The following is an 18524-nucleotide window of genomic DNA, read 5'->3' as shown; positions in this document are numbered from 1 at the left end:
TCCTTTACATATTTAAGTTGATTATAAGGCTTGTAAAAAATCTTTAGCATTAGCATTTTAATTGAAAAAGCTTATATGTAAAGATAATATCTTTGGGATATTTATATAATTCATAAGAGAAACGAACAAATCATTTTAAAAAATATTATATTTGTCAACTGAAAATTAAACAATATCTTATTAACATAATTTTCACTTACCAGTAGTACGGGAATTAACACAACTTGTGTAAATCTTCAACATTTAGGCCTAAGTTAAATTAATAAATAAATTCTTACGAACTCTCTACATTACAGATGGTGTTGCAAGCTTCGTATTAAATACCTAAACTTAAAAACTGAGTTTCATATTGAAACAAACATAATGCACCTCTTAATACCTAGAACTCTAATATACATACAAATCTAAAATTATTCTGGATTGTATACAATTGATGAATGAAATGTGATGCTACCTAAAAATATAATAGCAATGACTTTGAAAGAATTTCGTTGGATAGAATATGTGAATAAAGACGATTAAATAAGACCCTTTATGTACGAGGAAACGCAAGTTAGTCACATAACGACTATCGCCACACTTACAAAAGACAGACAGAGGTGCTAAAAATTTACAAACTTCGTTTGGTCTTCCGGCAACTTGTGTCGCCTTCAAAGGGAAATGTAAAAAAATCATGAAAATTAAAGTACATATTTATTCTTCATGCTCGTCTTTAATCACATAAATATAAAAGCAAAAATGAATGTTTAAGCATCTGTTTCCTTTTGTTTTAACTGACTTCAGTTCATTTCTAGAAATCATTTCATGTCTTTTCAAAATATGCAACATGCGAAAGTAAAAGCCTTAAAAAATATGCCAAAAAACATTAATTTCACTTTAGTAAAATAATTTTAGGCCTTGTTTTAATGTAGTTAGCTTAAACTACGATGTAACACCACAAGTAATGATCGGACGTTATTATTTAGCGTTTTATAACTTAAAAAAAGAATATAATTACTAATAGCTTTTTTTACATTGTTACATAATGACAAAATGTAAATTCTTTACATTTCGAAGTATTTATTGTATCAAACTTTATGTGATAACACAATGCATACCGCTGGAATGAAACGAGGAGCAGAACTTTGAATTCGATGGGGCATTTTAAACGGCGAATTAGGTTGCAGATAAAGGTTTAATATTGCAAAGTTGTAAGAGTAAATTAAACAACAATTATAATTATTGTGATCACTAAAATCAATCAAAAAACGGTTAAACAGATATTGAATCCTTGCTTCTCTTTTAACAGCGGCAGTACCCAAAAATAGCAAATATAAACCGTGATAAAGTTTACAATATGATAAGCTTAACATAACATATGTAAAATATTAATATGTTGACATAACATGACTAAGCCTAAATATTGTTAAAAACGTCTTATAACCATGATGTCTTATTATCAAATAATAAATATGATTTAACTCTAAACAAAAAACTCCATCTCAGTTAACTTTTGAGCGGCTTTAAAGCTGTGGGATGTCCAGCGAAACATCAAGTAATTTTATTCATTATCAAAATCATATTACAGCGACCCTAAACGTCGGTCGCGAACAATTTGTATAAAAGGTTACGATTTACTAAAATAATCCACTATAAAGGATTTTTTAATCTAGCAAACTTTCTAATGTAAAAAAATTTTGAAGGCCATTGTGGTAAAATAGGGAGACCGTCCATTGTAGAAACCGAATACTGGGTCGAGACGCGTCGCTTTTAAATAGGACGAACGTAACTAATTGAATATTTATACAGTGGTATAAGGACTCGGACAACTCTATACAGGTGAAAGTGCTACACTCGAGTATTTTTGTATAATTTATTGACCAAATCGAGTCAGCTTACTTCAGATAGTTGTACATTCATCACATAATAAATGCAGTTATTATTAATTAACCATACTTAGTTGTTAGGCGCTATGGGCAGAAGACACATTACAACATTTACTCATGAAATATTTTGGAACCCTTATATAAATGATGTCATGTAGCACTTATCAACTGTACAAGTTATCTGAATTAGTAAACAGTCAGTAATCAGTAAACTGCATGAGTTCCATTCATAAGAAATTCGAAAAACATCACAGTATTGACAAATCTAATTAAAATTGATCCCGAAAAGTGTGTCTAATAAAAATATACACAGGGACGTTTGAAGGGCGTAGAACGCATGCAGTTTGTTTAAAGTATTTATTGATTAATATTAGTTAAATATTAATAAATTGTATATTTTTATTGTTAAACCTGTGATGGACAGTGGTCTCTTGAATTAGATTTTCACTTTGCGGAATCCTTGGACGAATGATTGTTGGTCTCTTCAGTCTTATCGCTGTCACCATAGAACTTTGGCTGTGGAAACATAATTAATAGTTTGTAAGGTAAATAAATAACATCTTTGCTTTGAACGAAATTATGAGGGTGCTATACAAGTATGGATAAAACCATATGATGTTGGAATTTTGTATGTGGATTTTTAAATTTGAATCAATACATTAAAAGATTAATTACTGCGATTATTTTTTCAAGGTAAACTAGCTTGTTACATAAAACAATTATTACTATAGATTTAAAAACGTGGGAAAATCTTGCGAATGTCATATAATCAAGGCTATGATAACGAAAATACAGATGAGTAAAAACAACACGACAAACGAATTAGTGAGTCTATTGACAATAATGAAAACCAAAACAAAATCAGAACAAAGAAACACAAATTTAGGAGGAAGATAATATATGTAGGTACTTGTAAAAAGAATATGAACAAAAAATGCTATCTACGTTATGCTGTCTAATGCGCCTTTATCAATGACAGATAATGCTGCTACATATTTTCTATATAATGTCTAAAACTTGAGTTTCTTTGCTAAAAGTAATTGTTGCTTGATGGAACTTTTTAGTGTATTGATAGGTTTTTTTCGTACAGCATTAGAAAAACTTTACAAAAAATCAGACTTATCCTCCTGTGACTAAGTCCAATCAAGCAAGAAAAAAAAACTATTCGAAAAAACAACACAAAATAAAACCGAATACAATTTTATTGAACTAATATTCTGTCAAATACTCAATATGTTAAGAAATCGGGCAAACCAAACTGTATCATGGGAAATGACGAATACAAGTGATTGTGAGTAAAAAAACAACACATCCATACAACCAGGGGTACTACAACCTCCTCTTAAAAGACTTGCAGGTGTGGAAGGGAGACGCACTATACGACGTATATCGGCCTCTCGCTTGCACACCTGCAGTGTTACTTTAAGAGGTTGTAGGCCCCAGTATGAAGTAAGCATGATCCAACGCCTATAGCATTTGTTCTAAACTTACACAATTTCATTTTGTACTATACTGTGGTGACTTTATTTCCGTATCCGTTTTTGACACCATTATAACTTGTAAAACCCTAGAAATAAATAACTTTCTGTACTAATTGTGCTAAATAATTCATTTGAAATATTCATGTGTGGTCGATAATGATATTATCTCAATATTATCTTGATGTAGCTTCATCAAATTAGACAACAATATGCAAATTTTTTGAGTATTAAGTCAACCTAATATTTCTCTAAAATATATAAGATGTGTAAAAGATTCAGCGCTTATCCAATAATTAAGATGAAAATATATACTTAAATATCGTAAAACAGATACACATATCATAGTTTCAGTCTATGATATAGCAATATCCTCATTCAATTTGCCTATACCCAGAAGGGTTACCGCCACTTTATAAAATGAGACTGTCGCAGTTATAAGAGCAAGATAGCGCACTACAAAGAATAGAGCGACATCTGACGTAAAACTGCAACAATCATACTTTCGGAAGCAATCGTAGACCGTCTGACTACCGTTGATGGCACGTATCTTTAATAGAAGTCTCTTAAATATACATATATCTTAGTAAATATTGATATCCATTTCCTCACCTCATCGTGTTTTTCCTCAGCGGTGACACGATCATCATCGTCGTCACTGTCTTCATCACCTGAAGAGTCGCCACCCGAACCAGCGGTGTCCATTTTAACTGGAATTAAAAAAAAAGTAATAACACTTAGTTTAGGGATGGTCTTACCATAACAGAATAGATTAATGTGATAGTCTTGTGGCTTAATACATGTTCAGTTAATCTGGTGTTACTGAAAGCTGAACCACTCATAGCTGAGATATGGCTGTACCCTTGGTACTTTTTGACTAAAAACGCAGGAAATAAAACGCTTCAGCTTGTAGCTTATTAGATTAACCTTGATCCAATAACGTCTTATAACTACGGTTGTGATTACACCGTGAAGTAAAACAAATCGTAATAATTAACAATGAGGAAAATAAAGGAAAATATAAATACAAAAATTTAACATGATAAGATTTATTCTATACCGCCAAAGTTTAATGGTCTCGATAAACATATCAATAAGCTTATCTAATCGATTTTAGTATCAGAACAAACATGGGTTCGATTCATAAAATATGATTGTAATATGTATCTTTAGTCAGCATACCCATTAACACTATGGATCTAACTTGCCTATGATAAAGATAACTTTTTTATTACTTCGTATTAGGCACATCACATTCAAATTTTTTCTTTGTATCTAACAAAGTAAGACTTAAGGATACACTTGGATTGGTTATTTAATAATTGTTATGAGTAATTTGCAAGGAATCGTATATTCAAGAGAGCGGCGAGATATCAATAATCTCTTCTCGAATGTTTGCGTTCAGACCGAAAATTCTAGTTTAAATTAGCAGAATTTAGACAAATTCAATAAAAATTCTTGATTGGATAACCATGTGTGTGTGGTAAACCGTTTGTGTAACCATTTTAATTCATTCAGTGACCAAATTCAACCACCCTCATATCCAACAGGGTGATACTAACCAGGCGTGATGTTAGCCGGTGTGGGCTGCGTGGGCGGGCGCGCGCGCTCGCGGTTGAGCTCGTCGAAGCACTGCAGGCACACGCGCAGCGGCTTGTCGCTCTGCCCGCGCAGGATGTAGCGCTTGGACGAACACGGCCCGCACACTACAGACCCGCACTTGCGGCAGTGGTGCTGCAAGAGTACAACAGGAAATAGGTATAAGATTCAAGATAGACAAGATCTAGTTAAGGTGACAAAAGCAAGTAAAGCCCTAGTGTTTGGTGATTCCTCTTAATGTAAAACTTGGTGCAGAAGGATGGTGCACTACATAGTGTAATATGCTGACTGTAATTAACAGATTTTTTTTTCTTTGTATAAGCCATTGTGGAAACCAGATAGTGATAGGTGTATTAAAATAAATAGTGTATGTAAGTAAATGACGCAGTTAGCTTGTAATAATAAATTATGATGGATTCTCAATTGTCTTAGGATTTAGTGCATAGAGCTTATGGCTGCGTGACACATTCTTGTCTAGGTCTGATGAGCAGGGAAAGTTACATCAATATATATGCAACTTAATAACTAGCTGAACATAGTCGCCGAAGAATATAATGGCCGTCGATTTTATAACAGAAATATTAAAATGAAAATATTAACTATTGCTCAATTATATTTGGCTAAAAAATCAGATAGGGTTCCATAAAACTATTGAATTCAATACTTTTCTTTTAACACGTTAAACAATCCCGACTTTACTGATCGGTATACTTTTACCGGTCCTTGGTATGGTTTATCCATTAATCTAAAGAAGGTTGATTTCAGCCGCAGTAGTTGCATTTAAATAAACGGAGTTATTTCTTACCCTCCTGTTGAGAACAGTGAACTGTGTCTTCTTGCAGTGCATACATATTGCCGCTTCATTATCTGGCACCCAGACAGCCGCGTGCTCTGAAGGCGGTTGTTTGCCACCTGACGAAATACAGATAAATAATTAATATAAAGAAACTTTAAGATATTTTTTGTGTAGTCTAGACTTTCACTTTGTCCATCCATAGGTCAATTTGAATATTCAAAGCTTGTGAGATCCTAAGACAAAATTAATATATCCAAGGTTACAATTTGTTACATTAAGTACTTGATACAGGATTTGTGTATACCTGATCTATTAAATTTATAATTAGAAAGGCTAAAACATGATTATTAATAGATAACAGTTGCCAGTAAAGAATACGCCTTACTTTTCCTTAGCAAATCCTCTATACATTTTTCTATGTGTGCCATCCATTCTTCTTTCTCGGTGGACGTCGCAGCGTATACGGCGAAGGACTTTGAAGCAGTGCGGATTAGCCAGCCGTTGCGGTACTCTGAAACAACTAGTCATTTTAAACTATGTCAATACGATACACACATTCTTGTGTAGGTAAAGATTATTTACAGCTAGAATAAAGGTCTACTATCATATAGATTGAACAATTTTATGTACCTTTTATTAAGGAATTATAAGTGTTTAAATTCATATTACAGTTCCTAGCTGAAATGTTCTGAAAGCAAAACTTGAGCATAAAAGTGTACAGGTGGTTTATGAGTAAGTTGCTATGCAAGTTTTGAGAATCTCAATGGAAAACTTTGGTATAATTGGATATATCACATCAGTAATGAATCCTACATAGTCTGTAATTAGGCATAGTCTTAGTAAAACAGATTTTAGATTGTACATAATTAGTTAACAAGGCTTCTGATTCCGTTATACATGTATGGTCAGTTTACACATTGAAATTAAAATTCTGTAACATACTAAAATTATTCAAGATAAATAACAATATGAAAACATTTTATGAATCATTCAAAATGAACATATCTGACAAACTTGCACTAGCTAAAACCACTTGATGCTGTCCTTGACATTGCTAGTGCTTTATTAACCGTTACACATAGCCATCTTATTTTACATGCTTATGTGTTTTGTCGATCACACATCTTTCACTCTCTGAGATGTGCTATAGTTTACAAAAATACTGCTTTAGGAGATTTTATTAGATCTTCTTGTACCATTGTATAATCTTTATAGTAACTTTCATGAGGATACTTGATGCTTGATATTGATGCTATTATACATGATACTTGCACATGCAACGGTTTACAGACCCATATTATTTAGGATAGGTAGTACGAGTTGCGGCCATGCTGCTGCATCTGACAACCGCATTAGCATGTTTAAGGACCGAAACCAGTCAAGCTATTTTAATTTTGAATTTTAGTATGTTCTGTAGGAACTAAATATTGTTGATATATATTTGATTCATTTTCAACTCATACAATTTAATTCATGGATCTGTATGCTGACTCAGAATATTTCAAAGATCAATGTCAACATATATCTAGCAATTTATTATAATAAAGATGAGTCACTGGCCATTCACACCCATGAGTCAGTCAACCAATGAAATATTATAATTAACTTATCATTTTTCAATACAAAGTAGGTATAGGTCATTTAAACTATATATGCCTAGTAAAGTATAACAACATGCAAAGTAAGCAATAAAAATATTTTATTGATGCTATTTAAGTACATTTTTTCTTCAATGTTCTTTATCACTGATAGTGCATATACTTTGTAATTGGTTTTTATCAATTGTGTAACATACCAAAACTGCATTATTTAAAAAATATGAGAGTATAGAGGTATGTGGTATATACATTTTTTATTTCTAATCAAATGATTACATATAGGGTCATCAAATTGGTAAAGTATTAACGGAAATTAACTATTTTATTTCATAAGTATGTCTATTGCCATTTCTATTTTTAACATGCTGAAGTCCAGATTTTACTTTTTTACTGTTCAGGCATTAACATTGATAGATTTGTGTGAGTTAAAAAAAAAACTAAATATAGGGCAACTTACGTCCTTCGTCCTTTAAAGACTCCAACTTGACCTCCTCTAGTGGAATAACATGTTGTTTGTTATATTTCTTCTTGTTTATAACAATGTTGCCATACACGAGGATGTCATTAAACAAAAAGAATTGTCTTGCTTTTGGTTTCTTGCGACACATTTTTGTCAGGACACCCTCTCCCACAAGAACCCTTCCTTGCTCCGCCAGAGGCTAAAAAAAAGGTTTGTTTACTTTTTAAACTGTTTGTATAGGTTATCTGTATTATCATGCAGATACAGCAAATAGTTTTTAATATAATGTCAACAAATACCATGTTTACTTAAATTTTGAGGGACTGATAGATAACAGTATACATTTATATAGTTATCAGTTATCAACGACATTTCTAGTAAGTCTATAGTAATAAAAAGAGGAAAAGTTTGTATTAAATAAAATATAGGCAGCCCAAAGAGTTTTGTACTTAAGTAAAATTAAATACAGAAAGATGTCTATGATTATTGTATAACAAGTTGTTATAAATATAGACAGTTACTTATTTTAACAACAAACACAATTTATACCAGAACATTATAAATCTACTCATAGAATTAAAAAAATCTAAAACCAGTTTTCCGCATATCTATACTATATCATAAAAACCTGATAATAGAATGACTAATCAAATCCTAATCTGTTTAATTAAATTAGACTTCCAAAAGTGATAAATGAAGTTATTTTTGTTCCAGCCAAATTAGAAAGTTTAATATGTATTCCCAAATAAAATAACAATATTAATATATAACATTGATAAGTGTTTGGTATCCGTAGTCAGCGCAAGCGAGCACAATGTACTGAAGATTTTATCTTAGTTAGTTTGTCGGTTGATAATACGACATCATTTGGCGAACTTCTGAAGTAATAAAAACTTATATTTCGCACAAAATACTGCTCACCTGTCCAGAACTGCCGAAGCAGCTCTCAACCATAGCAATTCTTCGAGCATTGGCCTCACTGTTCACTGAAAAAAGAGAATTACCTACTTAAAAATTGCAGTACGGTATAAAGTTTGACGTCAAAGGAAAGTGAGCGAACAAGCAAACAATGACAGTGATCTCCCACGTAACTACTTTACATGAATGCACACAAGTTACACATCTTAATTATTACTAGTTTGTTGTTGTTACACTGTTTAAAATAAATAATTGCCTACCTAAACGGTCCACCATTATCGAAATTTATTTTCTTGAAGATACGGCCAAGAAAAATGTGTCATTCATAGAAAGTATCGCCAGTTACAGAAAAATATTTTCTGCCATTCTGTCAACATGTTCTTCTTTTTATTATTTTAACTAAAAATATGCCTATGATATAAAACAGCAGAAAATGTTCATTCATATTAAGGGCACCAAAATGGTCTAGTTTTTAGAGAAAGGAAGTTTAAATTTAGGTTCTTTTTAAAATACTGTCCAGTGCAATAACGACATTTGGTATTTTTTTCAAATAGCTGGCAATACTGTTCAAACGTTCCATTTCACGTTCAAAGTTGGCTTATAGTTAAATAGTAATGTTAAAACTATGTGTTTATTTACAAGATCAAAACCTTTTGATACTTAAAACTTTGAATTTTATATAAAAAAATGAGAACTGGTACTCGAATAGTTATTATTTACCATAAAAAGATTTTTAAAAAACCTAAGTCATATTACAACAGCCATAGACAAAGTAATGATCATGTGAGTGACCATTTTTTGACACCAGCTGACAGCTAGTGGTCGATACCGTAATAATTTTGGTGTTCGTAATTCTGATAAATAAACCACCAAAATGGCCTGCAAATTCTGTGGCCCTAAGCTGTCGTTGTGCGGGCTCGTATTGAGCGTCTGGGGAATCATACAGTTGGTAAGTGGAAGCTTTATAATTTCGTATAAACCTTGGTTCTTCAATGCCATGATAACACTCGTGAATCTTTCAGACGTTGATGGGCGTCTTCTACTATATCAGAGCTGTAGCTTTGTTGGAAGATCTCCCTCTTGAATCAGAAACTGGCCACCACACCATCGAAGGTTTTATCGCTACTGTAGAAGCTGGATACACTCAGGTGAGTCATGATCTGGTCAATTAACCAATCTATTGTATAAGTAAATGCATTTTAATGCATGAAATCCACAATAATATCTTTTCCTCCTTTTTATTTATGGAACTTCCTATTTTTTAATACATCTTTCTTGATACCTATTCATCTCTATTCTTGAAACCATTTGTTTCTATGACACTTGAGATAAAAAATTATGCTTAGTTTATGCTTATTAGACAGGCAATTTATCATGAGATTTATTTGTCCGTATAATTTTCAAGAAATTACATACTTTTAATTATTTTAATTTAATACTTATTTACAAAATCAAATTTGAATTAGGTACATATTTCACTCCACCAAGATAAACGTGATTAATATGACAGTATTCCACCTAATTTACTTCATAGACCAGTCAAATTTGTTAATTGCACTAACCTTAACATTGAAATCACCTGACTAAGACAAACTTATCAGATGTAACAGCACTATGATGTTATCAGTTATGATGCTATAAAAGAAAGCTAAGCTAGGTTCTAATTTTTATGAGGATACAGAGGAGAATAATTATCAAGTAGCTATAGAAAAGAAAAATAAATCTGACTATGAAGTAAAAAATATTATTTGACAAGTACACTTTTTATCAACATGTGTCATTCCAGTGCTGGGCAAAGGCATTCCCTTATTCATTTTTATGTCTAAAGTATGCATGGACCAAAAAAAGAATAGAAATATCACAATAATATTACTCAACACTGACAATATTGTCCACAAACCTGGATTACCAAATGTTGAAATTGAACTCGTTGTCCTGCCATGAGCTAAAGCTAGGAAGAAACTAGTGCCCAGGAGTGATGTCTTTTTCAGATTGATACACACATTTTAAATTGATTGGACAGTAAGTAAAATATGTTATTGTTACATTTTCAGAATGCTTACAACTGCTGGATCGCCGCACTTCTCTATGTCATAACGCTTGTTGTATCCGGACACCAGTTCTGGATGAACAACCGTTCATCTGTTAGTATGTAAAGTGGTATTATCGACGTAATAATGGGTACTGACTCAGGAGTACATGTTGTTATGTTACTGTTGAATAATTCCATTCCATTATTAATTTATTTTTAATAGTTCGAGTCAGAGTTCTAAACCTTTAAAAGCCATATTCAAGAACAATGCACAGCAAAATGTTGTCCTTAGATGTCATGTTGTCTTTCTCATTGCTTAGTGGAGTGTAGAGTCAAATAGACATTTAGGATGACACTTAGCTGTGTGTCGGGTTTGTTTAGGGCTGTTAGTGTTGTTCCTCTAGTTCTAACACTCATGTTAAAAAAGTTTTTATGTAGAGGCACTATAGCAGAACGTCTTTCCAAAGTTAGAACTAAAGTATCAATCCATGATAAGAGCATAAAGGTTATTATAAATTAGCATTTGATTGTACAACCACTGTACACATTACTGGCTTCTATTTGAAGGTGAATAAAAAGCAAATTTCTTATAAATAATTAAATCTGTTAACAAAATGAAAATATGGCCATCTGTATGTTTTTAATGCTTCACCTACCTTACCTGTTATCCTGTAAAATTGTTAAGATTTAACCTATTGTAGTATAAATAAATCCATCTTGCTATAAATATATGTGAATGGTTTATAATTTAAGTTCAAGTGATTCAGACTTAAACAAATCTATGTATTGAATTGAGTAACAAAAATTATTGTGCATAAGTATTACACATATGAATGAATGCTATAAAATTGTACATAATATATCTATTATTGTAGGTACATTGTAAAATGCTTAGTTTTTTCTTGAAGTAAAGGTATCGATGTTAATTCTTGTTTTATTTTAACCGGTTTACCATTATTTCGATAACAGATATAATTATTACAAATCTCGCCAATCTCGTGTTCTCATATCCTGCTAAGCGCTGTAAGTTCCGCCTCTACCAATAATAGAGACACCTCATAATGACCGTCACAGAAGATTACAAAATTGAAATATATTAAAAGAATTGTCTGCATAGTACCTATAGTAAAAGTCTGTATTTTGATATGTATTCTTGTTGCCATGAGTATGACCGACAAAGTCCAAATATTTGCAAACTTTAAAAAGATCTACGTCATTTAACCTATTTACGCCATGAACGTTTATTGGCTGACGTATGTTTAGACATCTCGCACAGATTCTCAAATTGACAGCTAATGACATTTCCTATCGTTTTAGCGAATTTAATTGTAGTTATTTCATAGTTGGTTATTAGCTACACCATATAAGTTTATCTTGCAATGAGTTTGTTACTGCATTGCGGTATATGTTGTTTCCTTATAAGCATTTGGGGTATTATACAGTTGGTAATGTATTAATTGGCCTTATCCTTTTGATATCGAGTTAGCAGTCCTAAGAGCGGCTGCACATTGCTATTTCATTGTTTCAGGCGTTTCCTTTATTTATTTTAATTACTTTTTCAGACATCATTCTGATTGTAAGATTTTTTCTATAAAAAAGTTACTTACTATAAGCAACTTCTTTATAAAATGTGTTCTGCTGTAACAAATATGTTTTTATAATAAGTAATTAATAATGTTTTGCTTATGCAACAGTTATTCATGGGATTATTTTACTATATTGAAGCTATAGTTTTATTAGAAGATGTAGAAGCAGAAGAGTATGAGGATTATGACGATTTTATAAAAAAAACTCAAAATAATTTTAGAGCAGTAAGTATAACGATTTTGTTAGCAGTTTAACAATTTGCAAAGCAGACAACTTTTGGCATGGTTGTTGCGCCAGTACGTGTAATAACATAACAATATGTATACCTGTCGTAATAACGAGGTAACTGAAAAACGTCGCTAGAATTTACTTTCATGTCTTCTGTGTTATAGTCTTTTAATTTCCCTTAAGTAAAAGCTAACTGAAGTTAAGAGATTTTTGTTGTGAGTGAAAGTCACGGAACGCCGTGTGTATTTAAGTAGGTAGTATCAACATTGCTCTAAGTAACTAAAATAAATAGCAGTGATAGCCTGCTATACAACCGTTGGACTGTGAAGTCAAAGGTTCTAGGTTCAAATCCCGTCACCCATCAATGTCTTTTCGAATTAGAGTCTGTACTCTGGTACTCCATCATGGTTTCTTTCTCTTTTACCTATACAAGATTGAATCTAGAATGCATTCAAAATAAAAACCACCACATCGTGTCTCACTTTGCTATTTTATCTCCGATACTGCCGTCAAAGCCGATCCTGAAGTTGACCGCAAGCGCGTAGGACGGCAAACAGCTGATTTTAAAATTTGATAATAATATTGTTCAGCCTTCCAGAACCCATGAAGAGACAAGTGTATCAATGGTATAATCATATAATATATGGTATAATTATATCTGGCGCGAGTCGTATCTGACGTAAAATCTGGCGTTTTATCACGTGGCGATTGTTGACTGCGATTATTCATGATACATTTTTTTCAAGGCTGCTCTTAATTGCTGGATTGCTGCGGGCATATACGTTGCGGCTCTTGGCCTATCGTATTCGTGTATACTGAAAGCTAAAAACTACGATATAATGAGAGCCGTGAAGCTGGAGGATGATGAAGTCGCTTGTACCCCGAACGAAGACCGAACATCGAAAGATCCTGCTTTGTAAAACTTTTACAAGGGTATTTTTAACGTAGGCAACTTTTATTTACGGGAAAAGGTAACTATATCAATGGAGCTTATTTGTTATCAAAATTTATTGAGAAACTCTGTCTAGCAAGTGAATAGGCACAATTTTGAGTATTTTTGGTCTGTATATGTAACTATAGGCTGTATGAAAATGTATGATATTCCACAACTTTCACACAAGTTATATTATTTATGAATTTTTTTCTGTTTTAGCTACCATATAAGCACTAATCGACTACTTGCAAGAATGGCCGGTGTCTATCCTTGCAGCCATTGAAAGTTATGTTGACTGATCCTTCTCATACGTATTGAATTATTATTGTAACCATAGCTCAAGCCAATATGCCTTAAATAAATAAAACGTATATCACAACATAATTTGTTTATTTAAACTATTTCGTTTCTTAGTTTTGTTGCATTATTATTTCACTTCCTCTAATTTTCTGTCAAAAGTTACGGTGCCAATGTTCACGCTCTTAATTTCTTCTTTACTGACTTGCCCGTTTTCCTGTAAGTGCGTTTATTAATGAGCTTAGTTGTGATAGCTTGCGTGGGAGCTATAAAAATACACATTTGAATGGTCAGAAGGATTAAAAGATAAAATAAATAAATAGATTTAAAAAATCTATGTACCCACGTTTTTAAAAGTCACTCCATTACAATTTTATCAAAATCGGTCCAGCCGTTTATATAGTTGTAAATTGCATTGTCATCGGGTTTGAAGCTATCCTGAAAATTTCAGCCTGCTAGCTTATCGGGAAGTGCCTCACAATTGAATTACAAAAATCCAGCCGAAACGACAAACAAACATACAGACATGAAAGTGAGTGTATAAAAACGTGGGAAAATTACTTGATACTTGAATAATCATGCATTTATTCGGGTTAAATCTAGAAAACATGTATCAACAAGTTCATTTTCTAGCCTAGGCTTGTTATATTCACAAGTAAACAATAATTTCATAATTTATCATATTTATTTAAAATATACTTTTGAGATTTTGAGATGATCAATCGAGGTTTGGGTCGTCGACTTTCTGCCACTGACATAGGTGTTGCCAGGACAAAAATGCAAGTCTGGCGCACGGACGTATTTTTTTTGAGACATTACTTAAGTACTAACTTAGGGTCACGCCTGTTTCCCCTAGGGGAGGCAGAGAGGTATTATGTTTCCTGAAAAAATAACTTCACTATACTCGCGCTTGCGGATTATACAAATCTATAGAATTTATAGAATGTAGTTTGGCACCTGTGTTGTGTCCACCTCTTCGTCCTTAGCAGGTTGGTTCGGATTAAGCCATGTGTCGGCCAGGATCTGTGGGATCTTGACGCGCACCTTGAGTGGTGCTAAGATTTTTGTTATTAACTTGCGACAGTCAGTTGATACTTTCGGTTCACGAGGGAAAGACACTTTGTTTTGCACTTGCTGTTGTACCGAAAAATGAGGACTTATTTTAATTCTTATTAAACTTTAATGAGAATTATCGACATGAAAGAGGTACTACGCTACATTTATGGGCATAAAGTAATGCATGGATGCGCATATTTCTGTAATTCTAAGTGAATGTATGCATGATGTTAAATAACATTTTTAAAGCAGCACCTTTAACAACTGCGTGTAATTGGTGTCATCGAAAGGTAGCCTTCCATACACAATAGCGTACAGCACCACTCCCATACTCCAAATATCAGAATCCTGCGGCCTATACGGGACCCCTTTTAAAATTTCTGGAGAAGCATACGCGTAGCTTCCGCAGAAAGTTTCGCTCAACGCATAAACCCCGTTCTTTGGCTTCATGTGGCCTCTTGCGAAGCCGAAATCCGATAGTTTTATATTCAACCCATGGTCCATAAGCAAATTCTCGCATTTGATGTCCCTGAAATGGAAGGAAGTATGGGTAAGCGCTGTGAGGCGGGAATATCAGGGAGCTAGCATTGTTTTCGAAGACAGCAGAAAGGAAATCAAAGTGTTTACCGATGAACAACTCCTCGCTCGTGGCAATATTCAACAGCCTCAACGAGTTGTCGAAACCAGCGCCGGCCTCGAACCTCATCTATGTGTTGGTCTTTGCGAATTATGTCTAGGAGGCTGCCGTTTTCGGCATATTCCATCACAATGTACACCCTGAAACGTTCTCAAAATGTTGATTATTTCTGATTTGTAAAAGTTAGATTTCGTAATTGCCAGGTTACTTCCATCGATAAATGGGTGATTTATCGATGGAAGTAACCTGGCAATTACGCATAAGAAACATAGATATTAGACATTCATAGTGATGATTCAATTTGGATTTACGTCTGCGGTTGTAAAGGCAGGTGATGAAAGAACAAAAAGTTTTTAGTCTGTTGCATTACCTATGAGTAGTTTCTATAGCTTGTAGAAATCGTATTAAATTCTCATGTTTGAGACCTTTAACAACTTCTATCTCTCTTGGCAGAAACTTCTTTAGATAGTCGCCTGGTGCTTGAAACTTGCTTATTATTTTAATGGCCACTTGACAGTTGTGTCTGTCGCTGGTTGCAACCTAAAATGCACGATAGAAGATTAAGAGGAACGAAGGGAGAAAGAAAAAATGGCTCAGAACTTTGGGCATGCCTAAGGTGGGCAGCTGGGAATGAGGACCTTTGTGAATCGATACTAAGAATGTTGAATGATGTGGAACTGTTATCTACATGGCCAATAGGGAAAATTTTAAGAGCCTCTCCACATATACAAAGGCCATGAATTATCATAAATCTTCTACATCCAGGCATCTCTTCCAGACAGTTTCACTTTATACATTCGTGATTGTTGTGTTTACCGCAAGTGTAATTTTCGTTTGATTTATCCACCCCTCTTCTCGCTCTAGTCTGTTCCTCAATGATGGAAATCGTAACCTCTTCGTATGCTAGCAACAGTTACCTCTGTGTCAATAAATTTTGAAGAGAGAGTGGATAATAAAAAAAATGTGATCATTCTACAAAACCGCTACAGATTTTAAAATAATGATTTGATTTTGTCACTAGGTAGGCAGAAGCTTCAAAATATTACATTACTTTGAAATATGATTAATGATTAATGACAAATTATTGCAATCATCTGATACCTTGACAGTGGCATATGAGCCAGAACCTATAGATCGACCGAGTACATAGCCGTGCGATTCAAGTACAGTTAGTTTTCTTTCAGCTTTAGCTTCCACACCACTATGCACAGTCGCCGTGGGCTCTGTCGACATCTCGCCGAGAACATTTTCATTGGCTCTCACATCAGGCCCCGGCATATCACAGTAATGTTACTTTTATATAAAAAATAAGTTTAGTAAAAGTCACATTATATTGAATTTTGCCTCATTTTATTTTCACATGAATTTTTTTTATATTATACATGCTGTCATTTTTGTCAAAACCGATTCATTTTTGGTGACACAAGAACGTTGTTTCAAAAACCATCCTCTTTCCATAGATGATTTTAAATCGCCAGTACTATAACGCCATTATTATCAAATTTGGAATTATGAATATTGTGTGTACACGTATCCAAACATAGGTTTAATGTTGCCATAAAATTTATTAATAATCTCTGACATTCATTCATAATTTTTTGTTTGTTTATAGTGTCAATGTCAGAAATATTTAATTTTTATTTACGCAATCGATTTAATATTTTGGTAAATATATAAGATATATATGCCTTGTAAAAACAATATCCTGTAGAAATTAACACTGTTATTAGTGTAGTGTATTAAAAAATTGAGAATTTTGAAAAAATATTGTACTTTAAAAATAAATATTGTTCCAATAAATGCATTGACAATATGGTACTCTTATCAGAAATACTTTGGTTGATTCTGTGTAAGAAAGTAGGCTCATTTACGTAGACGATAATATAGTAAGATAGAATATTTTTTCATGTTATGTAAATATTTTAGATTCGAAGACTAAAACATATAGACTAGGAATAAGAATTAAATTTTATGACGTGGGTACCTTTTTTAAGCAAACAAACCATATTTAAATTTAAATTTATTTATTACACATAGGATCACATTTTAAATTTTATGTTTAGTGATGAGGGAAATGACTTATTTTAGATCAATAATTAATAAGTGATATTCTAGTAATTAATTAATAACCTTTTGCACAGCTATGGACAACAGCAAGTATTTTATTTTAAATTTAATTCAACATTGTTTCAGCGATTAAAAAAAACAAAAACAATTATATACCTAAGGCTTATGATGTCCTATGACTGGGAAAAATATTCTCCAAGAGGTTACTTATGTATGTCTAACATGGCCGGTCAAATCATACAAATAAACGATAGTAATCACAACCTTATTTTATTTTTAACAGGTACGGTACATAAATAAAGATTTTTAACATGGCCTGTTTGGCAAAGTACTTTTAACTAATTTTTCTTTCTAGTTATATAATTAACTATCTCAAAAAATAGATATGATATGTTAAAAAAGTTTTTTGAATATTAATTATAGGTATTGATTAAATGTTTTCTGTAAAATTATTCACAATCAATAACCCAGCCATGACAGTCGCCGGTGTGTAGAACCAGTGGCTCAAAAATCATTTCTGCACGCAAATACGAGTGTCAGTTCCCAGTTAAAACTGACGGTCTGTCATCGGGCACGTCGGGCACAAAGAAAACAATTGCAGCGATTGGAGAGCTCCCTCTAGCTGGTCGTGTGAATCGTACCTTGTGCGTTCACCCCACCTTCGCAACCACCAGCCATCCACGACCCCCATACCCCATTTCACACCTCACATCCACACTAACCTCGCTAAAATCTCAAGGGTCTTTTTACGCTGGTCGGCTGCATTATTTCATTCGATGACCCATTTTCGTACATCCACCTTTTTGTTTGTTTTCATTCATAAACCTTTTTTCAGTAGATATTCTCCTGTCCCCGTCTTTTGTTACCTTAATTGCGTATTCTGTTTACCCCGCGTATTGTTGTCTGAATAAAGCATTGCTACTTATTGACCTTAGAAAAATGTTGCTGTAATAAAAATCATTTCGAAGTGTA

At 33.1% G+C, this 18524-nt stretch overlaps 3 protein-coding genes across 10 annotated transcripts; 1 reads left to right on the top strand and 2 right to left on the bottom strand.

Annotated features, from left to right (window-relative positions):
• Nucleotides 1–130: 130 nt before the first annotated feature.
• On the bottom strand, nt 131–9069 carry LOC113494918 (pleckstrin homology domain-containing family F member 2). 3 transcript variants are annotated; one of them, XM_026873461.1, is made up of 9 exons: nt 8975–9069; nt 8718–8782; nt 7794–7995; nt 6124–6258; nt 5748–5854; nt 4906–5077; nt 3956–4053; nt 3357–3432; nt 2314–2381 (listed from the first exon to the last, which is right to left on the bottom strand). In XM_026873461.1, the coding sequence occupies exons 1-8, from the start codon at nt 8988–8990 to the stop codon at nt 3373–3375; spliced, it is 855 nt and encodes a 284-aa protein (XP_026729262.1). In that variant the 5' UTR covers nt 8991–9069; the 3' UTR covers nt 2314–2381; nt 3357–3372. The 3 variants fall into 3 exon arrangements, with proteins under 3 accessions (XP_026729243.1, XP_026729253.1, XP_026729262.1); XM_026873442.1 differs by lacking the exon at nt 3357–3432 and having other exon boundaries at nt 131–2381; XM_026873452.1 differs by lacking the exon at nt 3357–3432 and having other exon boundaries at nt 131–2381; nt 6124–6249.
• A 434-nt stretch (nt 9070–9503) lies between these two features.
• On the top strand, nt 9504–11672 carry LOC113494932 (ribonuclease kappa-like). Its single transcript, XM_026873474.1, has 3 exons — nt 9504–9663; nt 9737–9862; nt 10769–11672. Exons 1-3 carry the CDS (start codon nt 9589–9591, stop codon nt 10868–10870), a joined length of 303 nt encoding a protein of 100 aa, XP_026729275.1. The 5' UTR covers nt 9504–9588; the 3' UTR covers nt 10871–11672.
• A 2222-nt stretch (nt 11673–13894) lies between these two features.
• LOC113494882 (testis-specific serine/threonine-protein kinase 3-like) lies at nt 13895–16923 on the bottom strand. Of its 6 annotated transcripts, none has more exons than XR_003400687.1 (8): nt 16587–16922; nt 16302–16388; nt 15856–16025; nt 15476–15625; nt 15104–15377; nt 14750–14926; nt 14624–14690; nt 13942–14009 (listed from the first exon to the last, which is right to left on the bottom strand). XR_003400687.1 is itself a non-coding variant. In XM_026873415.1 (8 exons), exons 1-7 carry the CDS (start codon nt 16761–16763, stop codon nt 14665–14667), a joined length of 1044 nt encoding a protein of 347 aa, XP_026729216.1. In that variant the 5' UTR covers nt 16764–16922; the 3' UTR covers nt 13942–14009; nt 14624–14664. The 6 variants fall into 6 exon arrangements, 5 of the variants coding, with proteins under 5 accessions (XP_026729200.1, XP_026729231.1, XP_026729208.1 ...); XM_026873415.1 differs by having other exon boundaries at nt 14624–14673; XM_026873423.1 differs by lacking the exon at nt 13942–14009 and adding an exon at nt 14212–14230 and having other exon boundaries at nt 14624–14673.
• Nucleotides 16924–18524: the final 1601 nt, after the last annotated feature.

Source organism: Trichoplusia ni, chromosome 1 (assembly GCF_003590095.1).
Source record: "Trichoplusia ni isolate ovarian cell line Hi5 chromosome 1, tn1, whole genome shotgun sequence".
NCBI lineage: Eukaryota > Metazoa > Arthropoda > Insecta > Lepidoptera > Noctuidae > Trichoplusia > Trichoplusia ni.
The sequence above is the reverse complement of the archived record's forward strand: the minus strand, read 5'-3'. Positions and strand labels throughout refer to the sequence as shown.